Source organism: Oratosquilla oratoria, chromosome 27 (assembly GCF_046742065.1).
Source record: "Oratosquilla oratoria isolate Oo_2021 chromosome 27, ASM4674206v1, whole genome shotgun sequence".
Taxonomy (NCBI): Eukaryota; Metazoa; Arthropoda; class Malacostraca; order Stomatopoda; family Squillidae; genus Oratosquilla; species Oratosquilla oratoria.
The window spans coordinates 16,336,672-16,359,163 of NC_134803.1; the positions used below are offsets into that span (position 1 = coordinate 16,336,672).

The 22,492-nt window shown below is 39.9% G+C and overlaps 1 protein-coding gene across 11 annotated transcripts in view; it reads right to left on the reverse strand.

Moving 5' to 3' along the window:
• The window catches only part of Vps13 (vacuolar protein sorting 13C), a 1,483,510-nt gene that overhangs the window by 513,864 nt on the left and 947,154 nt on the right, over nt 1–22,492 (reverse strand). For all 11 annotated transcript variants that reach the window (XM_076210284.1, XM_076210280.1, XM_076210283.1 and 8 more), the window contains 2 exons: nt 22,068–22,205; nt 636–776 (listed from right to left, as the gene is read on the reverse strand). In XM_076210284.1, the coding sequence (XP_076066399.1) occupies nt 636–776; nt 22,068–22,205 (279 nt within the window). The remainder of the gene's footprint in view (nt 1–635; nt 777–22,067; nt 22,206–22,492) is intronic.

Consider the following 22,492-nt stretch of genomic DNA (forward strand, 5'->3'; position numbering starts at 1 on the left):
CCCACCGTGATCATGGTGAAGTTGTGCTACACATCATTTTTACAGCGGCCTACATAATTATAGACAGTAAATTTAATGATTGCACTCCACCTTCTTTCTTTATCCCAGTGAAGTTAAAGTGTTCATATGAGGCAAATTGTCGACCTAGGAACCTGGATTGCAGGAACTACTCAAATCCTGGGTTATGATTTGATGTATCAACTCAAATACAGGGCCTAGGCCGTGACAATATATGTGTATAAATATATATATATATATATATATATATATATATATATATATATATATATATATATATATATACACCTATCAAATTTACATATTATTTTTCTTTTTATACAATATCACAACAAAAGCTAAAATTGTTCTCTAGCAGCATCCCCACTAATTTTAGCTACCACTGGTCAGAAGCAAGAAACAGCACAGCCACAGCAGTATCCAACGGCTATGCTGGTTTACCCCCACTGCTTCATTTATAAGGAGACCCTTCTTTGTCCCCTCATGCAGATATGGAGAAGACGGTAATAAAATTAAATCATTAGTGGTTATATTAATATTTTGTAAAATATTAACAGGCCAAAACATTCAGTTCCAATATAACAGAGTTCATATCCATTTTCATTCTGTTCTCCTACCTTTGCTGTAAGTGAAAATGACATGGTTGGTGTTTTCTCTGGTAGCTCTTCAAAGTCAATGTCATCTGCATCAGGTGTACTTGCAGGACTCATGACTGCACTATTGTTTCCACTTTTGATCTGTTCCAACTCTTTCTTAAGCTGCAAAACAATGTTAAGCATTACAGCAACTAATAAAGAAATAATGAAGCAATACAGAAAAAATGGAGCAATTAACGAATCTTGATGTTAGGAAATTGCATGGTCCAAACAGAAATGGAAACTGGATACTAAAAGAAGGCAAAGAAGAACTAATGGACAAAATATAGAACATAAGATGCTCACTCACAGAAGGAAAAGTGCCAAGGGACTAGAAAAATGCCAACATTGTATCAATATATAAAGGAGGAAACAAGGAAGAAACAACTAATTACAGACCAGTCTTCCTAATAAGCACTGTAGCCAAAATTTGCGAGAAGATGATCAAGAATAGATGGGTAAAACACCTGGAAGAAAACTATATAATAAACCCAAGACAATTTATATTCACACAGGGAAGTTCATTTACCACAAATTTAACCACTTCAATACGGAACTTAAATCTCGCGGGCAGCAGCCAATGCCAGCCGTATGACGTAACGTAATAATATTCGCATCATAAAATATAGTCGCCGCTTATATCGATCGTTCTCTCTTTCACCCGCGAATTTTGAAAACCACAGAGAATGGGATTCAGGGCGCATTTGGGAGAATGTAAAAACACAGGGGCGACTACAATAAATATAATCAAGACGCCGATATGGCAGCGTCGCGAATCCACTTGCTCCTCATGACGCCTACGTGTGCGGCACCGTATGGAAGGGGTTAATCTATTTTTACTCAAGACTAATAGATATGATACGAGAAAGGGATGGATGGGCTGATTGTGCTTTCCTAGACTTACAGAAAGCCTTCGACAAGGTACCACACAAAAATTATTAAAAAACAAACTGGAAAACATAGGAGGGATACAAAGCAACCTATTAACTGGATGGAAGATTTCCTGAATGGTAGAAAAATGAGAGTAGTACTCAGAGAAATGCATTCAGGTTGGAAGGAGGTGGTTAGTGGAGTCCCACAAGGATCTGTATTGGCTCCAATAATGTTTGCTATTTATGTAAATGACATGGATGATAATGTGGAATGTTACATGAGCTTTTTTGCATATGATGCTAAATTGTTGAGGAAAGTGAAAACTGAAACGGACTGTGAATCACTACAGAGAGACCTAAACAAGATTTGGAAATGGAGTCAGAAGTGGGAAGTGGACTTCAACATTAAGAAATGTAGCATAACGGGGTCCCAAAAAAGTAAAAAAAGAATATCAGGACAATATAAAATTGGAACTAAAGAGGTAAAGAAAGTGGGATCTGAAAAAGACCTGGGAGTAATTATCTCAAACATGTCCTCTGATAAACAAATAAACAAAATTGTCAGAGAATCCTCTAACTTACTAAGATCAATAAAAGTGACATTTACCTATTTCTATGAAGAAATGATTAGAAAAATATTAGTCACACTAATAAGGCTTAGATTGGAATATGCTGCAACATTATGGTCACATACATACATACACACACACACACGCTCATCGAAGCAACACCGACCGTCGTCGCTGTCGTCGCGCGACCAAGAAGAAGAGGATTTACGACGAAAAAGGAAAACCTGGTTTGTACTGTAGGGGTGGGGAGTGAACGTGAGTGCCCGAAATGGTATCTATGCAGTGCTAGTTAATTGTGTTAACTCGAAATTAGCAAAAATGAATGAAAACGACTCGAAAGCCAGTTGCGAATCAGAGCCATCTGGCGGCAATCCACTGAACCGCGATGTAAACAATCAACAAAGCACGTGTTATGACAATGATTTCTTAGGGTTTGGTAAGTACGAAAGAAAGAACTTAAGTAGATTATTAGAGATAGAGAGAGAGATGAGCAAAAGTAGGACTCGGTGGGAAAATGAAATCATGGACTTAAGAAAAGAGGTCATTGGTTTAATTGATTGTTTATCTAAGACTAACCATGAAATTTCTGACCTGAGAAAAGCTAACTTGGATCTTACAAACGAAATTAAAGAAATGAAAAGAGACATAAATGAACTGAAGAATGATAATGAAAAGAAGAAAACTAATGATAATAACAATAGCAAAAATCTAAAGCAGGAAGTGAACAACAAATTACAAGAATTGACACAAAAGATCGAAGAAAACTTAGGTGGGGACAGTATCCAGGAAATTAAGAAGTGGAAAGAAAATATTGAAAATAAAGAAATTGCTTTCAAAGAAATAGTCAAGCAGCAAATGCAAGATAATGCAAAAGACACAATCATTCAAGTGATTAACGAAAAAGCAAATTGGGTCAGGGACACAGTAGATAGGAAGAAATGTATTGTGGTTTATGGGCTTAAAGAAAAACAAGGATTGGCGAGGTACATGAGAGAAAAAGAAGAAAAAGAGACAGCAGTAGAAATCCTTAATGAAATTCAGGGGGGAGACAGTGATTCAGGCACAGACTTAGAAGAGACTTACAGAATTGGTCGCTATACTAAGGATAGGAATCGACCTCTAAAGATAAAACTAAGGTCACAAGTGGTAGTAGAAGACATATTTGAAAAAGTAGGTAACTTGGCAAAGAGTGAAAAATACAATAAGATATGGATAAAAAGAGAAATGAGTACTGAGGAATTAGAAAAAGAAAGGGCACTAAGAGAAGAAGCAAAGGAAAACAACTTGAAAAGATCGGAGACAGAATGCAAAGAATTCCAGTGGAGAGTAATAGACTTGAGATTAAGACAATGGCGCTTCAAAACGAACAAAACAAGGGAAGAAGAAACCAGGGAGAAGGAAGAAAATTAAAAGTGGCCTATACCAACATTGACGGACTAATTTCGGGACTGAACGAACTCAATGATTATCTGTTAGAAGCAAAACCAGACATAATGGGAATTGTAGAGACCAAACTAAGAGGTGAAATACCATCCACTGTTATCGGACAAGGTTTATACAACTACTGGATAAAAAACGGACAAGAAACAGGGAGGGGGAATCATGTTCTTGGCCAAGAAAGACCTAAAGGTGACAAAAATTGCAGAGGGCAAAGGTAATGCTGAATTGATCATGATAAAAGTCGAAGGCAAGAATATGAAAAGTAGAAAGTTTGTGGTGACTTATGTGCCTCCAAAAACAAGCGCTTGGAAAGAAATCGAACATAAAAAAATGCTAGATGACACAAGAAAATCACTCAATGAGATACTAATGGGTAAGGGTAATCTGGTAGTTATGGGGGACTTCAATTGCAAAGAAATTTGTTGGGACAGCATGACAGTGCAAGGAGGAGATGACTCGTGGGGCAATGTACTGCTAGATATGACCATGGAGTACACAATGACCCAATGGGTCCATGAAAACACAAGGTACAGAAATAATGAAGAGCCATCGAAACTAGATCTAATATTTACAACAGAGCCTGAAATAGTGCATAAAGTCCAGTATGAGACACCAATTGGAAAGAGTGACCATGTACTCATCGAAACTATACTAAAGGAAGAAATAGACATAGAGAGGAACGAAAAGCATAGGAAAGGAAGACTGAGGTACAACAAAACAGACTTTACAAAACTAAAGACATTCTTCCGGAATGCAAACTGGGAAATATTTTACAGGGAAGAAACAGCAGTGGAAGAGAAATGGAATATATTGATGGAAAACTACAATGAAGGGGTAAACAGGCATGTACCAAGACAAAAGCGAGAGAGAGAGTACATTAAATGTTGGTTCAACAAAAGATGCAGTGAGGCAAAAGACAGAAGGGACAAAGCTTGGAAAAAGTGGAGAAAAGACAAAAAACAAAGCAAATGGCAAATTTATGTTAACTATAGAAATGAGTATGTTAATGTGAGAAGAGAGGAGAAAAGGAACCATGAGAAGGATATTATAGACAAATGCAAAGAGCAACCCAAACTATTCTATCGGTATGTGAATGGTAAACTTAAAAACAAACAGGAATTGGTGAAACTATGCCAAGGAAACATAGAATACACAGAAGATTTAGAGATGGCCGAAGTCATGAACAATCACTTTAAATCTGTTTTCACCAGAGAGAAAATACCAAATTGTGACATAGACAAAAACAAGAAATCTCCCCTCATGAATGAGTTTACAGCATCACTAAAGGAAATATCAGAACATTTATCAAGGCTGGATGTCAGAAAATCACATGGCCCGGACGGTATTGCAAATTGGATTCTAAAGGAGTGCAAAGAAGAACTAACAGACAAAATACACATCTTAATAAACAGCTCACTCAAAGTAGGAAAGATACCCGAGGACTGGAAAAACGCTAACATTGTACCAATACACAAAGGAGGAAACAAAGAAGAACCCACCAACTATAGGCCAGTATCACTAACAAGCACCATAGCCAAAATTTGTGAGAAAATAATCAAGAATAGATGGGTAAAACATCTGGAAGACAATGACATATTAAACCCAAGACAATTCGGATTCAGACAAGGAAGATCATGCTCCACAAACTTAATATGCTTTTACTCAAGACTAATAGACATAGTGCAAGAAAGAAATGGATGGGCTGATTGTGCATTCCTAGACTTGCAAAAAGCCTTTGACAAAGTACCACACAGAAAACTACTAAAAAAACTGGAACACATAGGAGGAATACAGGGAAACCTACTAAAATGGATAGAGGACTTTCTGACTGGTAGAAAGATGAGAGTAGTGCTCAGAGAAAAATATTCAGACTGGAAAGAGGTGATCAGTGGAGTACTGCAAGGATCTGTGCTGGCACCAATAATGTTTGCTATCTATATGAATGACATGGATGAGGACGTGAACTGCTACATGAGCTTCTTTGCCGATGACGCCAAACTGCTAAGGAAAATAGAAACTGATGAGGACTGTGAAGCACTGCAAGAAGACCTAAATAGGGTATGGAACTGGAGTCAGAAATGGGAAGTGGACTTTAATACGAAGAAGTGTAGCATAATGGAGTTTGGAAAAAGCAAAAACAGAATATCAGGAAAATATACAATTGGAACCAAAGAAGTAAAGAAAGTAGGATCCGAAAAAGATTTGGGAGTAATTATCACGAACGACTTGTCCTATGATATACAGATTAACAAAATTGTCGGGGAGACTTACAACTTGCTAAGATCAATAAAAGTGGCGTTTACATACTTGGACGAAGACATGATGAAAAAAATATTGGTTACATTGATAAGGCCTAGATTAGAGTATGCAGCGACATTGTGGTCCCCCAGTACCAAAAAGAATATAAAGAAAATAGAAAGAATCCAAAGAGCAGCTACAAAAATGGCACCTGCACTTGCAAACCTATCATACGAGGAGAGATTGGCTAAACTGGAGTTACCGACACTGGAGCAAAGAAGAGAGAGAGGTGACCTATTGACCATCTACAGAATCATGAAAGGCACAGAGGTACTCGATAGTGAGAGCTTACTTAACTGGGACAAAAGAAACACAAGAGGACATGGAAAGAAAATAAAAAAACATAGCTATAGAAGAGAACTGAAGAAAAACAGTTTTCCTCATAGAGTTTTGGACACTTGGAACAAACTGGACAATGGAATAGTATGCGCAAAAACCATTCATGAGTTTAAAAACAAACTAGACACTGCAAGATACAAAGGCGGGACATCACGAGCATAGCTCCCCTTCCCGCAAAATACAACTAGGTAAATATACCAAGGCTTTTTCCCCCTTACAAGGGAGGTAGCCAAAAAGGGAAAGGCATAAAAACACTCCCACCCATTTCATCCCTAAATACACTCCACACCCCTCCCACCCTCCCTCTCATCTGAGCACCTCCTGGATGACGGGTCATCCCTGCACCCTGCCCACCGCCCTGGGTCAGAAGCAGTGTCGCAAGACACAGTACATCCACAGCAAGGCCGCTTCATTTAATTGGCGACCCCCCCTCTCCGTCCCCCTTTACATATAAGGCGGGGACGGGGAGAAATCCCTTCGGGCTGCATCAAAATTTACTCACACATACTACCCCACCTCCCACCCACCCGCCCATTCCTCCTCATGCAGTCACAACATCATCCATATACAACCATTTTCCACTCACCTCTGTCTTCCATCCTCTCCCTTCCTTCCTCAACAGACATTCCCCTCTTCCCCAAAGCCCCCTTCACCCCATCCATCCACTTCATCCTAGGACGTCCCCTCATGTTCACTCCCTCCACATCTGCCTTCCATACCTCTTTTACTAGTCTTTCTTCACTCATTCTTTCCATGTGTCCAAACCATACTAATATTCTTTCATCAACCCTATCTCCCAAATCCTTTTTCACCCCTGTTCTCCTCCTCACCTCCTCATTTCTCACTCTATCCAGCCTAGTAACCCCCATCATACTTCTCAGACACCTCATCTCAAACACATTCAAACTCCTTCTCTCTTCTTCTCTTATGTTCCACGTTTCTGCCCCATACAGTGCTGTTGGCACAATCACTCCTTCATACAGTCTCCTCTTCGCATCCATTCCCAAATGTCTATTCCTCATTACACTCTTTAATCCACCAAGGCATTTACTCGCTTCTCTCAATCTACATTCTACCTCCACCTTCACTCCACCTTTTCCTGCTACACTTGCACCCAAGTATCTAAAACTATCCACTTCCTCCAGTCGCTCTCCCTTAATGTTCACTTCCAGTCTACTGCCACTTTCACCCCTTGTACATCTCATCACCTTACTTTTACCCACATTTATCTTTAGCTTTCTTCTATCACATACTCTCCCAAACTCTGCCACCAGCTTCCTCAATCCCTCCTCTGATGCTGCCACAAGCGCAGTGTCGTCCGCAAACAACAGCTGGCTCACCTCCCACTTTTCTCCATTTTCCTTAACCATCTCCAATCCCTGACCCACTACCCTAGCATTCACCTCTCGCACCACCCCATCCATGTATAAGTTGAACAGCCAGGGCGACACAACGCATCCCTGACGAAGTCCCACCTTTACTTCAAACCACTCACTCTCTCCACTTCTAATCCTGACACATGCTTTACTACTCTCATAAAAACTCTTGACAGCTCCCAAAAGCTTTCCTCCTATCCCATAAATCTGCACAACCTCCCACAGTGCCCCTCTGTCTACCCTATCATAAGCCTTTTCCAGATCCATAAAAGCCCAAAAAACATCCTTCCCCCCTCCTATAGCTTTCTCACATATCTGTCCCACCACAAAGATCTGATCCACACAACCTCCACCTGTCCCAAATCCACACTGTTCCTCACCAATTACTCCTTCTGTTCCTCTCCTAATCCTCTCAATTAAGATCCTCCCATAAGCCTTCCCTACTATACTTAACAGGCTAATCCCTCTGAAACTACTACATTCACACTTGTCCCCTTTTCCCTTGTAAAGAGGAACTATACAGGCACTTCTCCAGTCCTCCGGTACTCTACCCTCTCTCCAGCAAACATTAAATAACCTCACCAACCAGTCCACCATCACTGAACCTCCCTTTTTCAGACATTCTGCATGGCATACATCCAGACCAGGTGACTTACCTGCTTTCATCATCTTTACAACTGCCTTCACCTCATCCTTCCTTATTTCTCCTCCATTCTCCTCACTCATCACTCTCATTTTCTTAGCATTTCCCACTGCAGCTATCTTTCCTTCCCTATCCTCCTTCACATTTAGCAACTCCCTAAAATATTCTGCCCATCTTCCCCATATTGCCATCTCTTCCATTATCATCTCTCCATCTGTACCTTTTACCTTTTCTTCCCTACCTGATTCGCCTCCTCTTCCTCTCTTAATTTCTTTCCAAAACATCTTTTTATTACTTTCAAAATTTTCTGTCATACTCCTACCCCATTTCACATCTGCTCTCCTCTTTGCCTCCTTTACCTTTGGTCACCCAGCACCAAAAAGAACATAAAGAAAATTGAAAGAATACAGAGTGCAACCACGATAATGGCCCCAGTACTTTCAAACTTGTCATATGAAGAGAGACTGGCTAAATTGAAATTACCGAGTTTGGAAGAAGAGGGGTGACCTACTGTCCATCTACAGAATCATGAAAGCCACAGAAATACTTGATAGGGAAGACTTACTAACTTGGGACAAGAGAAACACAAATGGATATGGAAAAAACGTCAAAAAGGATAGTTATAGAAGAGATCTGAAGAAAAACAGTTTTCCACACAGAGTGGTGGACACTTGGAATAAACTGGACAAAACAATAGTGTGTGCAAAAACCATACATGAACTTAAGAGCAAACTAGACACTGCGAGATACAAAGGCGGGACACCACAAACATAGCTCCCCTTCCCGTAAGATACAACTAGGTAAGTATTTGTTATAGTTCCTTTTTTACTGTTAAATCTCAACAACACATACATACAGAGGATTGGCTTTTTAATCAATAAAAGTTAGCAGTTAACTTTAGAAATAATGGGGCAGCATAAAAAGAAAGTGTAAAATAGATTAGAAGATGTGAAGAAAAAAAAAAAAGGAGGAAAAAATCTTGTTAGAGATATAGTTAACCAGTCCAGCTGATTACTAGCTGGAAAGAGGGTCACTTTATTCCTGGAGAGAATATCAGGAATGAGTTGTGGAATATTAGAGAAAATGTTTCCAGATGTGTTTAGACTGGGTTGGTGTAAGAGGAATTGCTAATGTCCATCAAAAATAAAGTCCAAGTCACAAGCCAATTCAAGAATGAATGAATAATTGGGATTTATCTAGCGTCACAACATCAATGGTCATTGACGCCGTAGTATTTATGATTAAGAAAAGGAAGTGGTAAAAAGCTTAAGAAAAAAAAAAAAAAAAAAAAAAAAATTTGAAATCTAAAGATTATTGAGGAGATCAATAGCACTAAGAAAATCTAAAATAGAATTTATATTGCAGTTACATCCCAGAACATTTCGAAGGAACAGATCTCCTTCACCTCTGTGTTTTGACAAATAATGTTGTCTTTCTTCATCATAACTGGGGCATTCCACCATAATGTGTCTAATGGTTATAGGAACAAGGCAATCATTACAAAATGGAGGAGGACTGCCCTCCATTAGAAAGCCATGGGATAATCTAGAGTGACCAATCCTCAACCGGCAAAGGGTTACTTCCTGTTTTCTGTTCAGCAATGTATAAGACCAAGGATGAATAGTATCAGTAATCTCTCTCATCTTGTTACCAGCCTCAAGATCCCATAGGAACTGCCAAAGAGATGAGATCTCGGCTTTGATTAGAGGGATATAATCTTCATAAGGTATATGCCGTAAGCGAGGTAAGGGTGAGAGAGCGGCTTCCTTGGCCAATTTATCGGCCTGTTCATTTCCTGGTACTCCGACATGTGCTGGAACCCAGCAGAAGTTTATTTCATTACCTCGACTCTCGATTAAAAAAAGCCATTCTAAGATCTTTAAAACTATTGGGTGTCTTGAGTCGAATTGTTCTAGAGACTGCAAGACACTCTTTGAGTCACTAAAAATTGTAAAACATTTGGCTCTCTTTTTCATGGAGGATATAATCTCCACTGCGGACAGTATTCCCGTCAGTTCGGCACTGAAATTAGATGCTGTATCAGGCAATGTGCCCTTACGATTAAAATCATTTGAGAATATTCCAAAACCAACGCCAGCGCTAGTTTTGGAGCCATCAGTAAAAACAAACACAGAGGGTTGGTGGCTAAAAGAATGTTCTATAAAAGCATTGCGTAGTTCATAATCCTTGAAATCACGCTTACAACCATTAAAATATTTACAGAAAGATACTGTGGGCAGTCTCCATGGGGGAACAACTGAATTTTTAAAAGGGAGGATGGGAATCTTGGGAAGATTCATGTCTTCTAAAATCCTTTTCATCCGGTATCCAAAAGGCTTTGGAAGTCTGGGGTGATTATTGAAACAAGTGCTGTTAAAATCTGCTTGAGCTGTTCTAAAAGCGAGAGAGTTGGGAAGCCTCTGCAATCTATGCCAGTATCTAATAGATGAGGTCTGGCGAATAAGATCTAACGACATTTCCCCTGCATCAACTAATAAACTTGGTATTGGGGAAGACTTGAAAGCACCTGTGGCCAAACGAACTCCACTGTGGTGTATTGTATCTAAACCTTTTAGTCTGGATGGAGTGGTCGATGAGTAAAACTCGCATCCATACGATAGTTTCGATAAAATAAGGGAATGATGTAACCGTAAAATTGTTCTGCGGTCAGCGCCCCATGAGGTATGTGCTAAAACTTTTAAAATTTGCATTGTCTCTAGATATCGTGTCTTCAGGGTCTTTAGGTAGGGTACCCAAGAAAGGTGCTTATCAAAAATAAGTCCTAAAAACCTGGTTTTGTCAACACAAGGAATCTGGTTATCTTTTAACCAAATAGTAGGGTCAGGATGCAGACTTCTTAGTCGGCAGAAATGTGCGACGACAGTTTTGCTGGGTGAAAATTTAAAACCATTATTATCGGCCCATGAAACTATTTTATTGATGCAGAGTTGTAGTTTTCTTTCAGCTATTGCCATGGTACTAGCTCTAAAAGAAATGGAGAGGTCATCTACAAAAAGGGTGGCAAGTATATCAGGAGGAATCACAGATGTCACCCCATTTATAGCTAAACTAAAGAAAGTGACACTGAGAACACACCCCTGAGGTACACCTTCTTCCTGTTGTCTTATTTCAGATATGATGTTCCCAACTCTTACTCTAAAAACACGATTTGCTAAAAAGTTCTTGATGAAAAAGGCCATTTCTCCTCGAATGCCAATAGCATGTACAGCCTTAAGAATACCATGCTTCCATGTGGTATCATATGCTTTCTCTAAGTCAAAGAAAACACTGATATGATGTTGCTTAGACAAAGGCTTTACAGATCGAAGATTCTAGTCGAAGTAAGACATCAGCAGTGGAGTGCATGCGACGGAAACCACATTGAATATCAGATATGATGTGGTTTCGTTCAAGATACCAGACTAGTCGTGCATTGACCATTTTTTCTAAAATTTTGCACATGCAGCATGTGAGGGCAATAGGACGGTAATTTGATGGAATTGAACCATCTTTACTAGGCTTAAGAAAAGGTAAAATTATACCCATTTCCCAAACACTGGGAAACGAATGTTCAAACCACATCCTATTAACAAGTGCAAGAATAAAACCTTTAGTTACTGGAGATGTATGTTTCAACATGGCATATGTAATGTCGTCAGGACCTGGAGAAGTATCACTGCAGGAGTTCAAAGCTGAATCATATTCCTTTTCAGTGAAAGGGAGGTTATAGGATTCTTCATGAGGGGCAGTGAAGTCAAGATTACGTTGTTGTTCTCTCATTCGGTATTGATATCCAGGAGAGCTGTTGTCTGGTTTAGATATATTAGCAAAATGATTTCCTAAGGCATTACTGACATCTTTAGGGTCAAAGACCAAAGAGCCATCTAATTTTAAAACAGGTGGAGGGCTAATGGTGTATTTCCCCGATATTTTTCTCAAGTTTTTCCAAACGATCGATGCCGGTGTTCTATAGTTGAATGATGATACAAATTTAGCCCAAGACTGATGCTTTGCTTCTTTAATGGTACGTCGAAGTAATGCCCTGCTTTTACGATAAGCAACTAAATTCTCATAATTTCTATGGCGATGTAATCTAGTCAGAGCTCTTCGTGTTGCTCTATGTAGATTTCGTATGGTGTCAGACCACCATGGTACAGGGCGTCTCCTAAACTTTCCAGATGACTTTGTAATGGAATTAATACCAGCAGTGTAGAGTGTGTCATTTAAGTACTCCAGTGCAGCTTCTACTGAAGAAAAACTGTCAATACTGTTCTGGACAGTACTAAATTCTTCAAACTTGGTCCAGTCGGCTTTTTCAGTGCACCAGAGAGGAATACCATCTGTAGGAGCACCTTCCTGTGTATACAATACAGTGGGATAGTGATCACTGCTTCATAAGTCATCAAGGACTTTCCATTCAAAGTCCAAAGCACAATTTGAGCTGCAGATTGATAAATCTATACATGATGTAGAGCCAGTCTGAATGTGATAATGAGTAGGTTCACCAGTATTTAAAACAGTAATGTCCTCCTGCTCCAAAATAGATGTAATTATATTTCCTTTCTGATTTGAGGTAACATCACCCCATAATGGGTGATGAGCATTAAAGTCACCCATAATGACGAATGGCTGAGGTAACTGTTGAATAAGATTCAACAGACTATCTTTGGTTATATTAGTACTTGGTGGTAGATATAGGGAGAAGATTGTATATCTGCGATTCAAGCCGGCTTGTATCGCGACAGCTTGCAATCGAGACTGAAGAGGGATGGGAACATGAGGTATATCTTTACGGATATACAACATGCTTCCCCCATGGATACCAATATCTGGATCATATGTAGTACGGTATGCTATGAAGTCTTTAGGGCATGGGGTGAATGAGTCTAACATTATTTCTTGTAAGGAAATAATATTAGGTTGCTGGTCATGGATTAGCAGTTTTAATTCCTCATACTTGGCTCTTAGTCCCTGACAATTCCATTGGAGAAGAGTGAATTTATCTATGGTTCAGGGAATGTCGGGTGGTGTTGTTACCCGACTTCTTGGTCTTGGATTGTGGGATTGAATGGACCTCTGCTTTAATTGGAAGTTTTGGTGGTTTAGATGATTGAACTCCAGGTTTGATTTTAGTAGGACCTTCTTTAGGCTTACTCTATGTAATTGTTGAGCCAGAGTAAAAGAATTGGCTCATTGTGTGTGCCAGAGATGACTCTTGCTGCTCCCAGTGTCAACTTCTGCGGGTTCACAGTGTCTCAAGACGGCGTAGCCATCGACAGCGAGAAAATAAAGGCAATTACGGAGTTCCCTACATCTTCCAACATCACAGACCTCCGATCGTTTATGGGTCTAGTGAACCAGTTGGGCGAATTCACATCCAACGTCTCTACAACGGCAGACGCTCTTCGCCCGCTACTCAGCCCGAGGAACACCTTCCTCTGGACACCTGCTCAGGAGGACGCTTTCCAAAGGACGAAGCAGGCCCTCGCCCAACCTCCTGTCCTCGCCCATTTCGACACAAAACTACTGACTGCCCTCCAAACGGACGCGTCTCGTCTGAATGGCATAGGGTACGCCCTCCTACAGGAACATGAAGAGGGAGTTTGGCGACTCGTGCAGTGCGGCTCTCGATTCCTGCAGGACGTGGAAACACGGTACAGCACAATCGAGTTGGAACTGCTGGCTACGGTCTGGGCCATGCAGAAGTGCAAATACTTCCTGCTTGGCCTCCAGGACTTCACACACATCACGGATCATCGACCCCTTCTTCCGATCCTCAATACGTACACTCTAGACTGTATTGAGAACCCATGGCTCCAACGCCTCCGGGAGAAGATTGCAGGATTCGTGTTCACCAGCAGATGGCGTAAGGGCTCAGAGTTATGCATTCCGGATGCCCTCTCAAGAGCTCCCGTGGATAAACCTCTGGCAGATGACGTCGCCCTGGGCGATGAAACAAGCATCTGCATCCGCGACGTGGTGACTCGCAATGTTGCCACGCTCCATGCCCTTTCCGGCCCTCCAACACTCGACACCACGGCAACTCCTCCACACTCAACGGATCCAGTACTCGACGAACTCCGTCAGGCATCATCTTCGGACCCCACGTACGTGCAACTCACCTCCCTCGTCGGGAAAGGATTCCCACGATCACGCATGGAACTCGACGAAGCTCTACTTCCCTTCTGGAAGTTCAGAGACAGCCTCTGCGTCGACGGACCATTGATCCTCCGAGAGGCACGAATACTTGTCCCCCAAGCTCTTTGCAGAAGTGTGTTGGCTCGACTTCACGACAGCCATCGTGGAATTGAAGCCACTAAACGCCGAGCCAGGCAGACGGTCTGGTGGCCAGGCATCGATTCCGATATCGCCAACACAGTACGCTCCTGCGAGCCATGCCAGATATTGCAGCCGAGCCAACAGCGTGAGCCCTACTTCACCGACGATGTGCCCCCCTCCAGACCGTTCGAGTCGGTCTCCGCAGACTTTTTCACCACCGCCGGGAAGCACTTCCTGGTGTACGCGGATCGACTCTCTGGATGGGCAACGGTGGGCCACTGTGGCACGGACTCTTCGACATCGCAAACCATCCGGCTCTTCCGCCACTTCTTCAGCACCTTCGGCGTCCCGGAACGACTCAGGACGGATGGAGGACCCCAGTTTACGGCCTATGACTTCGCTGAATTCCTGCGACGATGGGGCGTCCGCCACGACGTCTCCACCCCCTACCACCCACAGTCCAACGGGCATGCAGAATCGGCGGTCAAGGCCGTGAAACGCCTCATCATCAAGGTCGCGCCCAATGGAGAAATTCGCCACAGTGACGCGTTCCACCGGGGTCTCCTGGAGATACGGAACACGCCCAACCCCGACGGAAGAAGCCCCGCCCAGGTCCTCTTCGGTCCTGCGTCCCAGCCCACTCCAGGTCCTTTGCGCCTGAGTGGCAGGCTGCCACAGCTGAATGCGAGCAGAAGGCAGCCGCCAGAATGGAGGCGACCATCCAGCAGTACGACTCACACGCGAAGCCGCTCCCACAACTCTCCGTTGGAGCCACGGTCAGGATCCAGGATCCTACGTCACGACGATGGAGTAAGGTCGGCCACATAATGGGACAAGGACGTACCAGGGACTACTTTATCAAGACGGCGTCCGGAAGTGTCCTGTGGCGCAACCGGAAGTTCCTCCGCCCCATCCCTGAGCCGAGTGTCGCCCGTGATGGCATGAAGGAGTCTCCAACGGGCACTACCGGCAATACTCCTCGCCCCACGAATCAAACTGGCCAGCCCAATGGACCAAGACGCTCAGCGAGACTGGCCGCACGCAACAAATCGACGGCACAATGAATACATCGATTTGGGGAGGGGGGAGATGTGGCACATGTGTCCAGGTCTGGGTATTTGCTATCCCCGTGCGTATGGCGCGATCACGATAGACACCCATAGGCATACGACACACATACATTTGTAAACACATGTCAGGATAGGAGACGCTTAATCCCATGTGTAACGGAGCATAGGGACTATGTATGATAGATGACCTAGCTAGGACAATTCAGGCTAAGATGCTGTTGTACATATCATCCATTACCTTTGCCACGCTGACGCCATGACGTCACGGCATAGTTCCCGCCACCAGACAGTTGGAGCAGAGACATTGTGGTGATTGGACCCTGTCGGGCCTGTGGACGTGAACTATTTATATTGTGACATTAGTGCGGTACATTATTCTCTGATTGACATAGACAGGGCCCCCTTTATGTATCCAAGCCTATGTATACAGAAGTACTTGATTAGATGTAGAAACCTACGTACATATTTTTATACCCTAGCACACGGGGTATTTTTATGCATGCCACCACTCGACCATTCATGCATAACAAAGAGTTATTTCATATTTTTTTGCACAACAACACAGTAAAAATTGCGCAATATCTCCGAAACTTTGCTGAGGTGTTGCCAACATATCAAGCTATTTTTGTGCTCTTTTTCACGAATTTTTGTAACTATTTATTTTTTACCCCTCTGAAGTGGTACGCTGTCCTTAATGAATGCCTTGTATCTTTTAGCATTTTCGTATGCTTATTCTCTTTCCAAACATTCACTTTTGGGGGCACATAAGTCACTACAAACTTTCTACTTTTCATGTTCTTGTCTTCGACTTTTATCATGATCAGTTCTACATTACCTCTGCCCTCTGCAATTTTTGTCACATTCAAGTTTTTCTTGGCCAAGAACATGATTCCTCCTCCCTGTTTCTTGTTTCTGTTTTTAGTCCAGTAATTGTATAGTCCATGTCCAACATCGATAGATGGTATTTCACCCCTTAGTCGCCACTATGAACATGATTCCTCCTCCCTGTTTCTTGTTTCTGTTTTTAATCCAGTAATTGTATAGTCCATGTCCAACATCGATGGATGGTATTTCGTCCCTTAGTTTAGTCTCCATTATGTCTGGTTTTTCTTCTAGCAGGTAATCATTAAGTTTATTCAGTTATGAAATTAATCCGTCGATGTTAGTATAGGCCAATTTCAATTTTCTTCTTTCTCAATTCTTTTTTTTCTGTCTTTGGTTCGCCCATTCTGATATACCATTTCCTCAGTCTCATGTTGATTACTCTCCAACTCCTTCATCCATGTCATTTATGTATAATGCAAACATGATTGGAGCCAGCATCGACCCTGGTAGAACACCACATCATTTCTTCCCATTTCCAGTATTTGTCTCTAATTACTACCTTCATTTTTCTCCCAGTCACGATGTCATCCATCCATTCTAATAGTTTACCCCCGATACCACCCATTGATTCTATTTTTCTTATTAATTTCTTGTGTGGTACTTTGTGAAATGCCTTTTGTAGGTCTAGATAGGTACAGTCTGCCCATCTATCCCTCTCTTCTATTATATCTATCATTTTTGAGTAGAAGCAGGTCAGGTTTGTTGTACATGATCTTCCTTGTCTAAATCCAAATTGGTTTGGGTTTAGTATAGATTTATCTTCCAGGTGTTTAACCCATCTGCTTTAGATCACTTTTTCATATATTTTAGCAACTGTGCTTGTTAAGGAGACCAGTCTGTAGATAGTTGGATTTTCTTTGTCACCTCCTTTATATATTGGTACAATGTTTGCATTTTTCCAGTCTTGTGGTACTTTTCCTTCTTTAAGCAAGTATTTGATTATAGCGTGTATGTTATCTGTTAATTCTTCTATGCATTCTTTCATTATCCAATTTGCAATTCCATCTGGACCATGCAATTTTCTGACATCAAGGTTTTTTATTTGGTCGCTAATTTCCTTCTTTGTTAGTTATTTCCTTCATGGGGAGGGGGAATTTCTGTCTCTCTATTCCCTCACAGTTAGGCATGTTCTCAATTGTGAATACTGATTTGAAGTGATTGCTCATAACTTCTGCCATTTCTTTTTCTTCTGTATATTCATGACTTACTTGGCACAGCTTTTCTATTTCTTGCTTGTTTTTAGTTTACCATTCACATATCTGTAAAATAGTTTTGGTTGTTCCTTGCATTTTTCTATTATTTTCTTTTAATAATTTCTCTTTTCTTCTCTGCGTATCTTTACATAATCGTTTCTTTGTTTGATGTGTACGTTTGCCATTTGTTTAATTTATTGTCTTTTTTTCAATTTTTCCCATGCTTTGTCTCTTTTATCCTTAGCTTTACTACCTTTTTTGTTGTACCAGTTCTTTATATATGTTCTTTCTTGCTTTCATTGTGGTGCATATTTGATTACACCCTCATTGTAAATTTCTTTTAGTATATTTCATTTCTCTTCCACTCTTGTTTCTTCATTTAGGAATTTTTCCCACTTTGCATTACGAAAGAATTTTTAAAGTTTCTCAAAATTCATTTTGTTCTATATTGATCTTTCTATTCTATGTTTCTCATTTCTTCTTAGGTCTTTTTGCTCTTTTAGTTCAAATTCTATTAGTACATGGTCACTCTTTCCTATTGGTGTTTTGTAATCTATTCTGTCTACAATTTCAGGTTCTGATGTATTAAATCCAATCTCAAAGGTTCCTCATTGTTTCTGTATCTGGAATTTTCCTTTATCCACTGAGTCATTGTGTATTCAATGGTCATATCGAGAAGTATGCTGCCCCATATATCTGCTCCACCCCTCACTGCCATTTCTTCCCAACATTTTTCTTTTGAGTGAAAATCACCCATAAATACTGTATTCCTCCTTTCATTTATCAGTTAGTTCATGTTTAGTATCTTCCAACAATCTGGAATGATCCTATTCTGTCCAGGACTGTGTTTTAGGGGGCACATACACTACTACAAATTTTCTACTTTTCATGTGGTTGTTTTCTACTTTTATCATAATTGATTCTACATTGTTTTTTCCTTCTAATAACTTTGTCACATTCAAGTCTTTCTTGGTCAGAAATAGTACTCCCCCTCCTTGTTTTACTCTCTATTCTTCATCCAGCAGTTGTATAGTCCTTGTCCCACAGTGTTAGGTGGTAGATTACCTTTTAGTTTGGTTTCTACTATTCCCATTATGTCTAGTTTTTCTGATGTCAGGTAATCATTTAGTTCATTCAGTCCTGAGATCATTCCATCTATGTTGTTATAGGCTAGTTTTAATTTTTTCCTTCTCGTCTTTTTCTGTCTGCTTTGTTTCCTTTTTTATGATATACCATTTTCTCAGCCTCAGGTCCACCACTTAAAAAAAAAAAAAAAAAAAAACTTTTCAGCCTCAATTCTTTTTTCATTTTTTCTTTTTATTTTTTTTTGCTTCATTTTTTAAGCTCTTTTCTTTTTCTTCATCACTCATTTCTTTCTTTATCCATACATTCTTGTGATTTTCACTGTTTGCTAGTTTTGCTGCTTTGTTGAGTACTTCTGCTATCATTTGTGACCTAAATTTTACTCTAGTGACCTATAAATTACAGCAATGGTCTGAAAAGTGGCTAATAAAATTTAACACAAGTAAATGCAAGGTAATGCACATTGGTAAAAATAACAGTAAGTACGATTACAAGCTATTTGGAAATTCGTTAACAAAAGTGGATAGTGAAAAAGATCTCAGCGTAATTATCAGTAACGACCTCAAATCATCCAAGCAGTGTATTTCAGCCTCTGAGAAAGCAAGTAAGATTCTAGGACTGATTGCGTGATCTTTTGATTTCAAAAGTCCATCACTCATTAACCCATTCAACTCCGATGACAAGATGTCTTGTCATTTGGTCAAATAAAACAAAAAATCATAATAAAACAACAAAATGTTTGATGATCAAACAGCACCAGAAAAATATGACGTCATCAGTCCTCCTCTTCGAGGAGGACTGACGACGTCATATTTTTGATCATCAAACATTTTGTTGTTTTATTATGATTTTTTGTTTTATTTGACCAAATGACAAGACATCTTGTCATCGGAGTTGAATGGGTTAACAAGCTATATAAATCGTTAGTTTGTCCACATTTGGAATATGCTGTTTCCGTATGGTCACCGAATCTCATTAAAGACATTGACAGACTGGAAAAAGTACAACGGCGAGCCACAAAACTCATTCCAAATATAAAAAATATATCATACGAAAATCGACTAAAACATATGAATCTGTTTTCCCTAAAAAAGCGTAGACTCAGAGGTGACTTGATACAAGTCTTTAAGATTTTAAAGGGAATTGACATCAAAAGTGACAAAATTTTCACATTGAATGAGAATCAGACAAGAAACAATGGTCTCAAACTGTCCAGAAATAGATTCAATTTGGAAGTGGGTAGAAACAACTTTGCCAACCGTGTAGTTAATGAATGGAATAAACTTCCTGCACAGGTAGTGCAATGTAGTTCAGTTCGAAGCTTTAAGAATCATTTAGATTAACACCTAAGCAAAATGCTGTAATGATTATAATTTATTTTATATTATTTGTTTTTGTTTTGTTATCATTTGTCTGTCTGATTTTCATTTATTATAAGTTATATGTCAATTTATTATTATTTACTATTTACCTGTTTGTTTATTATTTAACTATACCTATGCATTTATTTATGTATTTTATTTGTTATTTACATTATTGTAGTTTTTACTTAATATTTCATTATGATTTTTTTCGCATCCGAGCTAGATATGGACCAAAAGGTCTCCTGTCGGCATGCTCCGCCTTTGTAATCCTTTGTATTGCTTTTCTTTTGAGTATCTACCTATTCTATATGTTTCCTCAATTTCTTTATCCAAGGTTTGATCCTCCTCTTGAATCTCCTTCAGAATCACTTTAACAATTTCTTTTTCCTCTCTTTATTTCTGATACCTAGGAACATTATACTTTTCTTTAATACCGTAGATCACAATGCATATTTTTTTATCCACTGTATCCCTAACCAAATCTCCTTTCTCTTTAATCACTCGAATTGCCATTTCCTTCACATGCTCCTTTACTTGTTCCAGTATTTCCCTAAAAGATGATTTTTGACTTTCCTTTTCCAACTTCCACTGTTTCTCTATTTCTGGGAAGTCATTTTCTTTAATCTTTTCTTCCACTTTCTCAGTCACTGCCTGTATTTGATCCTTCATCTATCTCTTAACCCCTTCCATACAGTGCCGCACACGTAGGCGTCATGAGGAGCAAGTGGATTCACGACGCTGCCATATCAGCGTCTTGATTATATTTAATGTAGTCGCCCCTGTGTTTTTACATTCTCCCAAATGCTCCCTGAATCCCATTCTCTGTGGTTTTCAAAATTCGCGGGTGAAAGAGAGAACGATCGATATAAGCGGTGACTATATTTTATGATGCGAGTATTATTACGACACGTCATACGGCTGGCATTGGCTGCTGCCCGCGAGATTTAAGTCCCGTACTGAAGTGGTTAAAGACTCATTCCTATTCATATCTTCATCTTTCAATCTTATATTTTCTCCCTTTATCCTATTTAGTTCCATTTTCAATTTATCTATTTCCCTATTGTTTTCTTCATTGGCTTTTCTTAGTATGGTTACCTCTTTATATATACTTTTGCATTCACTTTTCAGTTCAATTATTTCATCTACCAACTCATTTATTTCTCTATTTCTTATAATATTTTTAAACCTGGGTTCTCTATCCGTGTCTATCCCTTTAATATTGCTATTGTCTCTATTGAACCCCCGCGAAGGCATTTCTTTCAAACCTTTGGTATGTCTTTGGGGTCTCGTTCTGACTTTTTTTTTTTTTTTTTTTTTTTTTTAATTACACCAAGTGTAAGTAAACTCAATGGTACTTATGTCCAAACACTGCTTTGCAGTTTCCTTTCCTCTAAATCCTTCATTTATTTCATCCATTGTTGGCACTGGTCTTGTAAAAAGAATAGCTGTATGAAGATACAAAGACTACATTTTCAGTCACATTATCTACAATACTCCCTTCCCATTTGTAAACAACTAGGCAGCGCTTGGTTGGTTCCAAAATCGTCGTTGGCAACTCGCTAAACAACGGTTTATGTATGTATGCATGTGTATACTACAATTCAATAAACATATGATGGAATGAGGAATTAAGAAATGCCCTATTTATTTTTCTCTTGCAAAGAGTCAGGGCAAAAGTGGGTCTGGGAGGAAGACTCTAACCAAAATCCTAGCAACTAGGTTATTGAATATGTATGGATATGGGATGGGTGTGCACAAATGAAAAGAAATTGGTGGTATTCTATTGTACACTTTTTATATAATAAGGGACCATATTACTAAGATAATAACCCTACTCTGAAAGGGCAGGCCCACAATTAGGTTGGGGGATTTGAGTTAAAAAAATAGTTGGGAGGGTGCTTTTACTGTACATCATTGAGAGCCAACTTCCTTGGGGATAACCCTAACTGGGGCTAAAAAGTTTTTGGTCCTTTTGCTTTAAACAAGAAAGAAAAAATACCAACCTCAAACAAAACTGTCCAAGGTCGATGTTCTGTCAGTTCTTCAGTGATAAACTCCACAGGTTCAATAAGTGGTTCCCAGAGGGCAAGTCGAGGGTTGTAATAAGCCACCTCCAAGCTCATGTTACCTGAGGTTTCCAACTGTAAAGGCAATTACACATCATAAAATAGTCAAATACTTATAACTGTAAAAATAACACATGAATTCTCTAATTTGTTATTACTACTAATATCAATAATAATCAGACAAACATCATCTACAAACAGCAACTAGATCAATTTCCATGTCCTGTTCTCACCCACCAATCCCAAACCCCCATCTAACATCTTGCACTTTCTTAACACCTAATCTATGTATTTACCTAGTTGTATTTACCTAGTTGTATTTTGCGGGAAGGGGAGCTATGCTCGTGTTGTCCCGCCTTTGT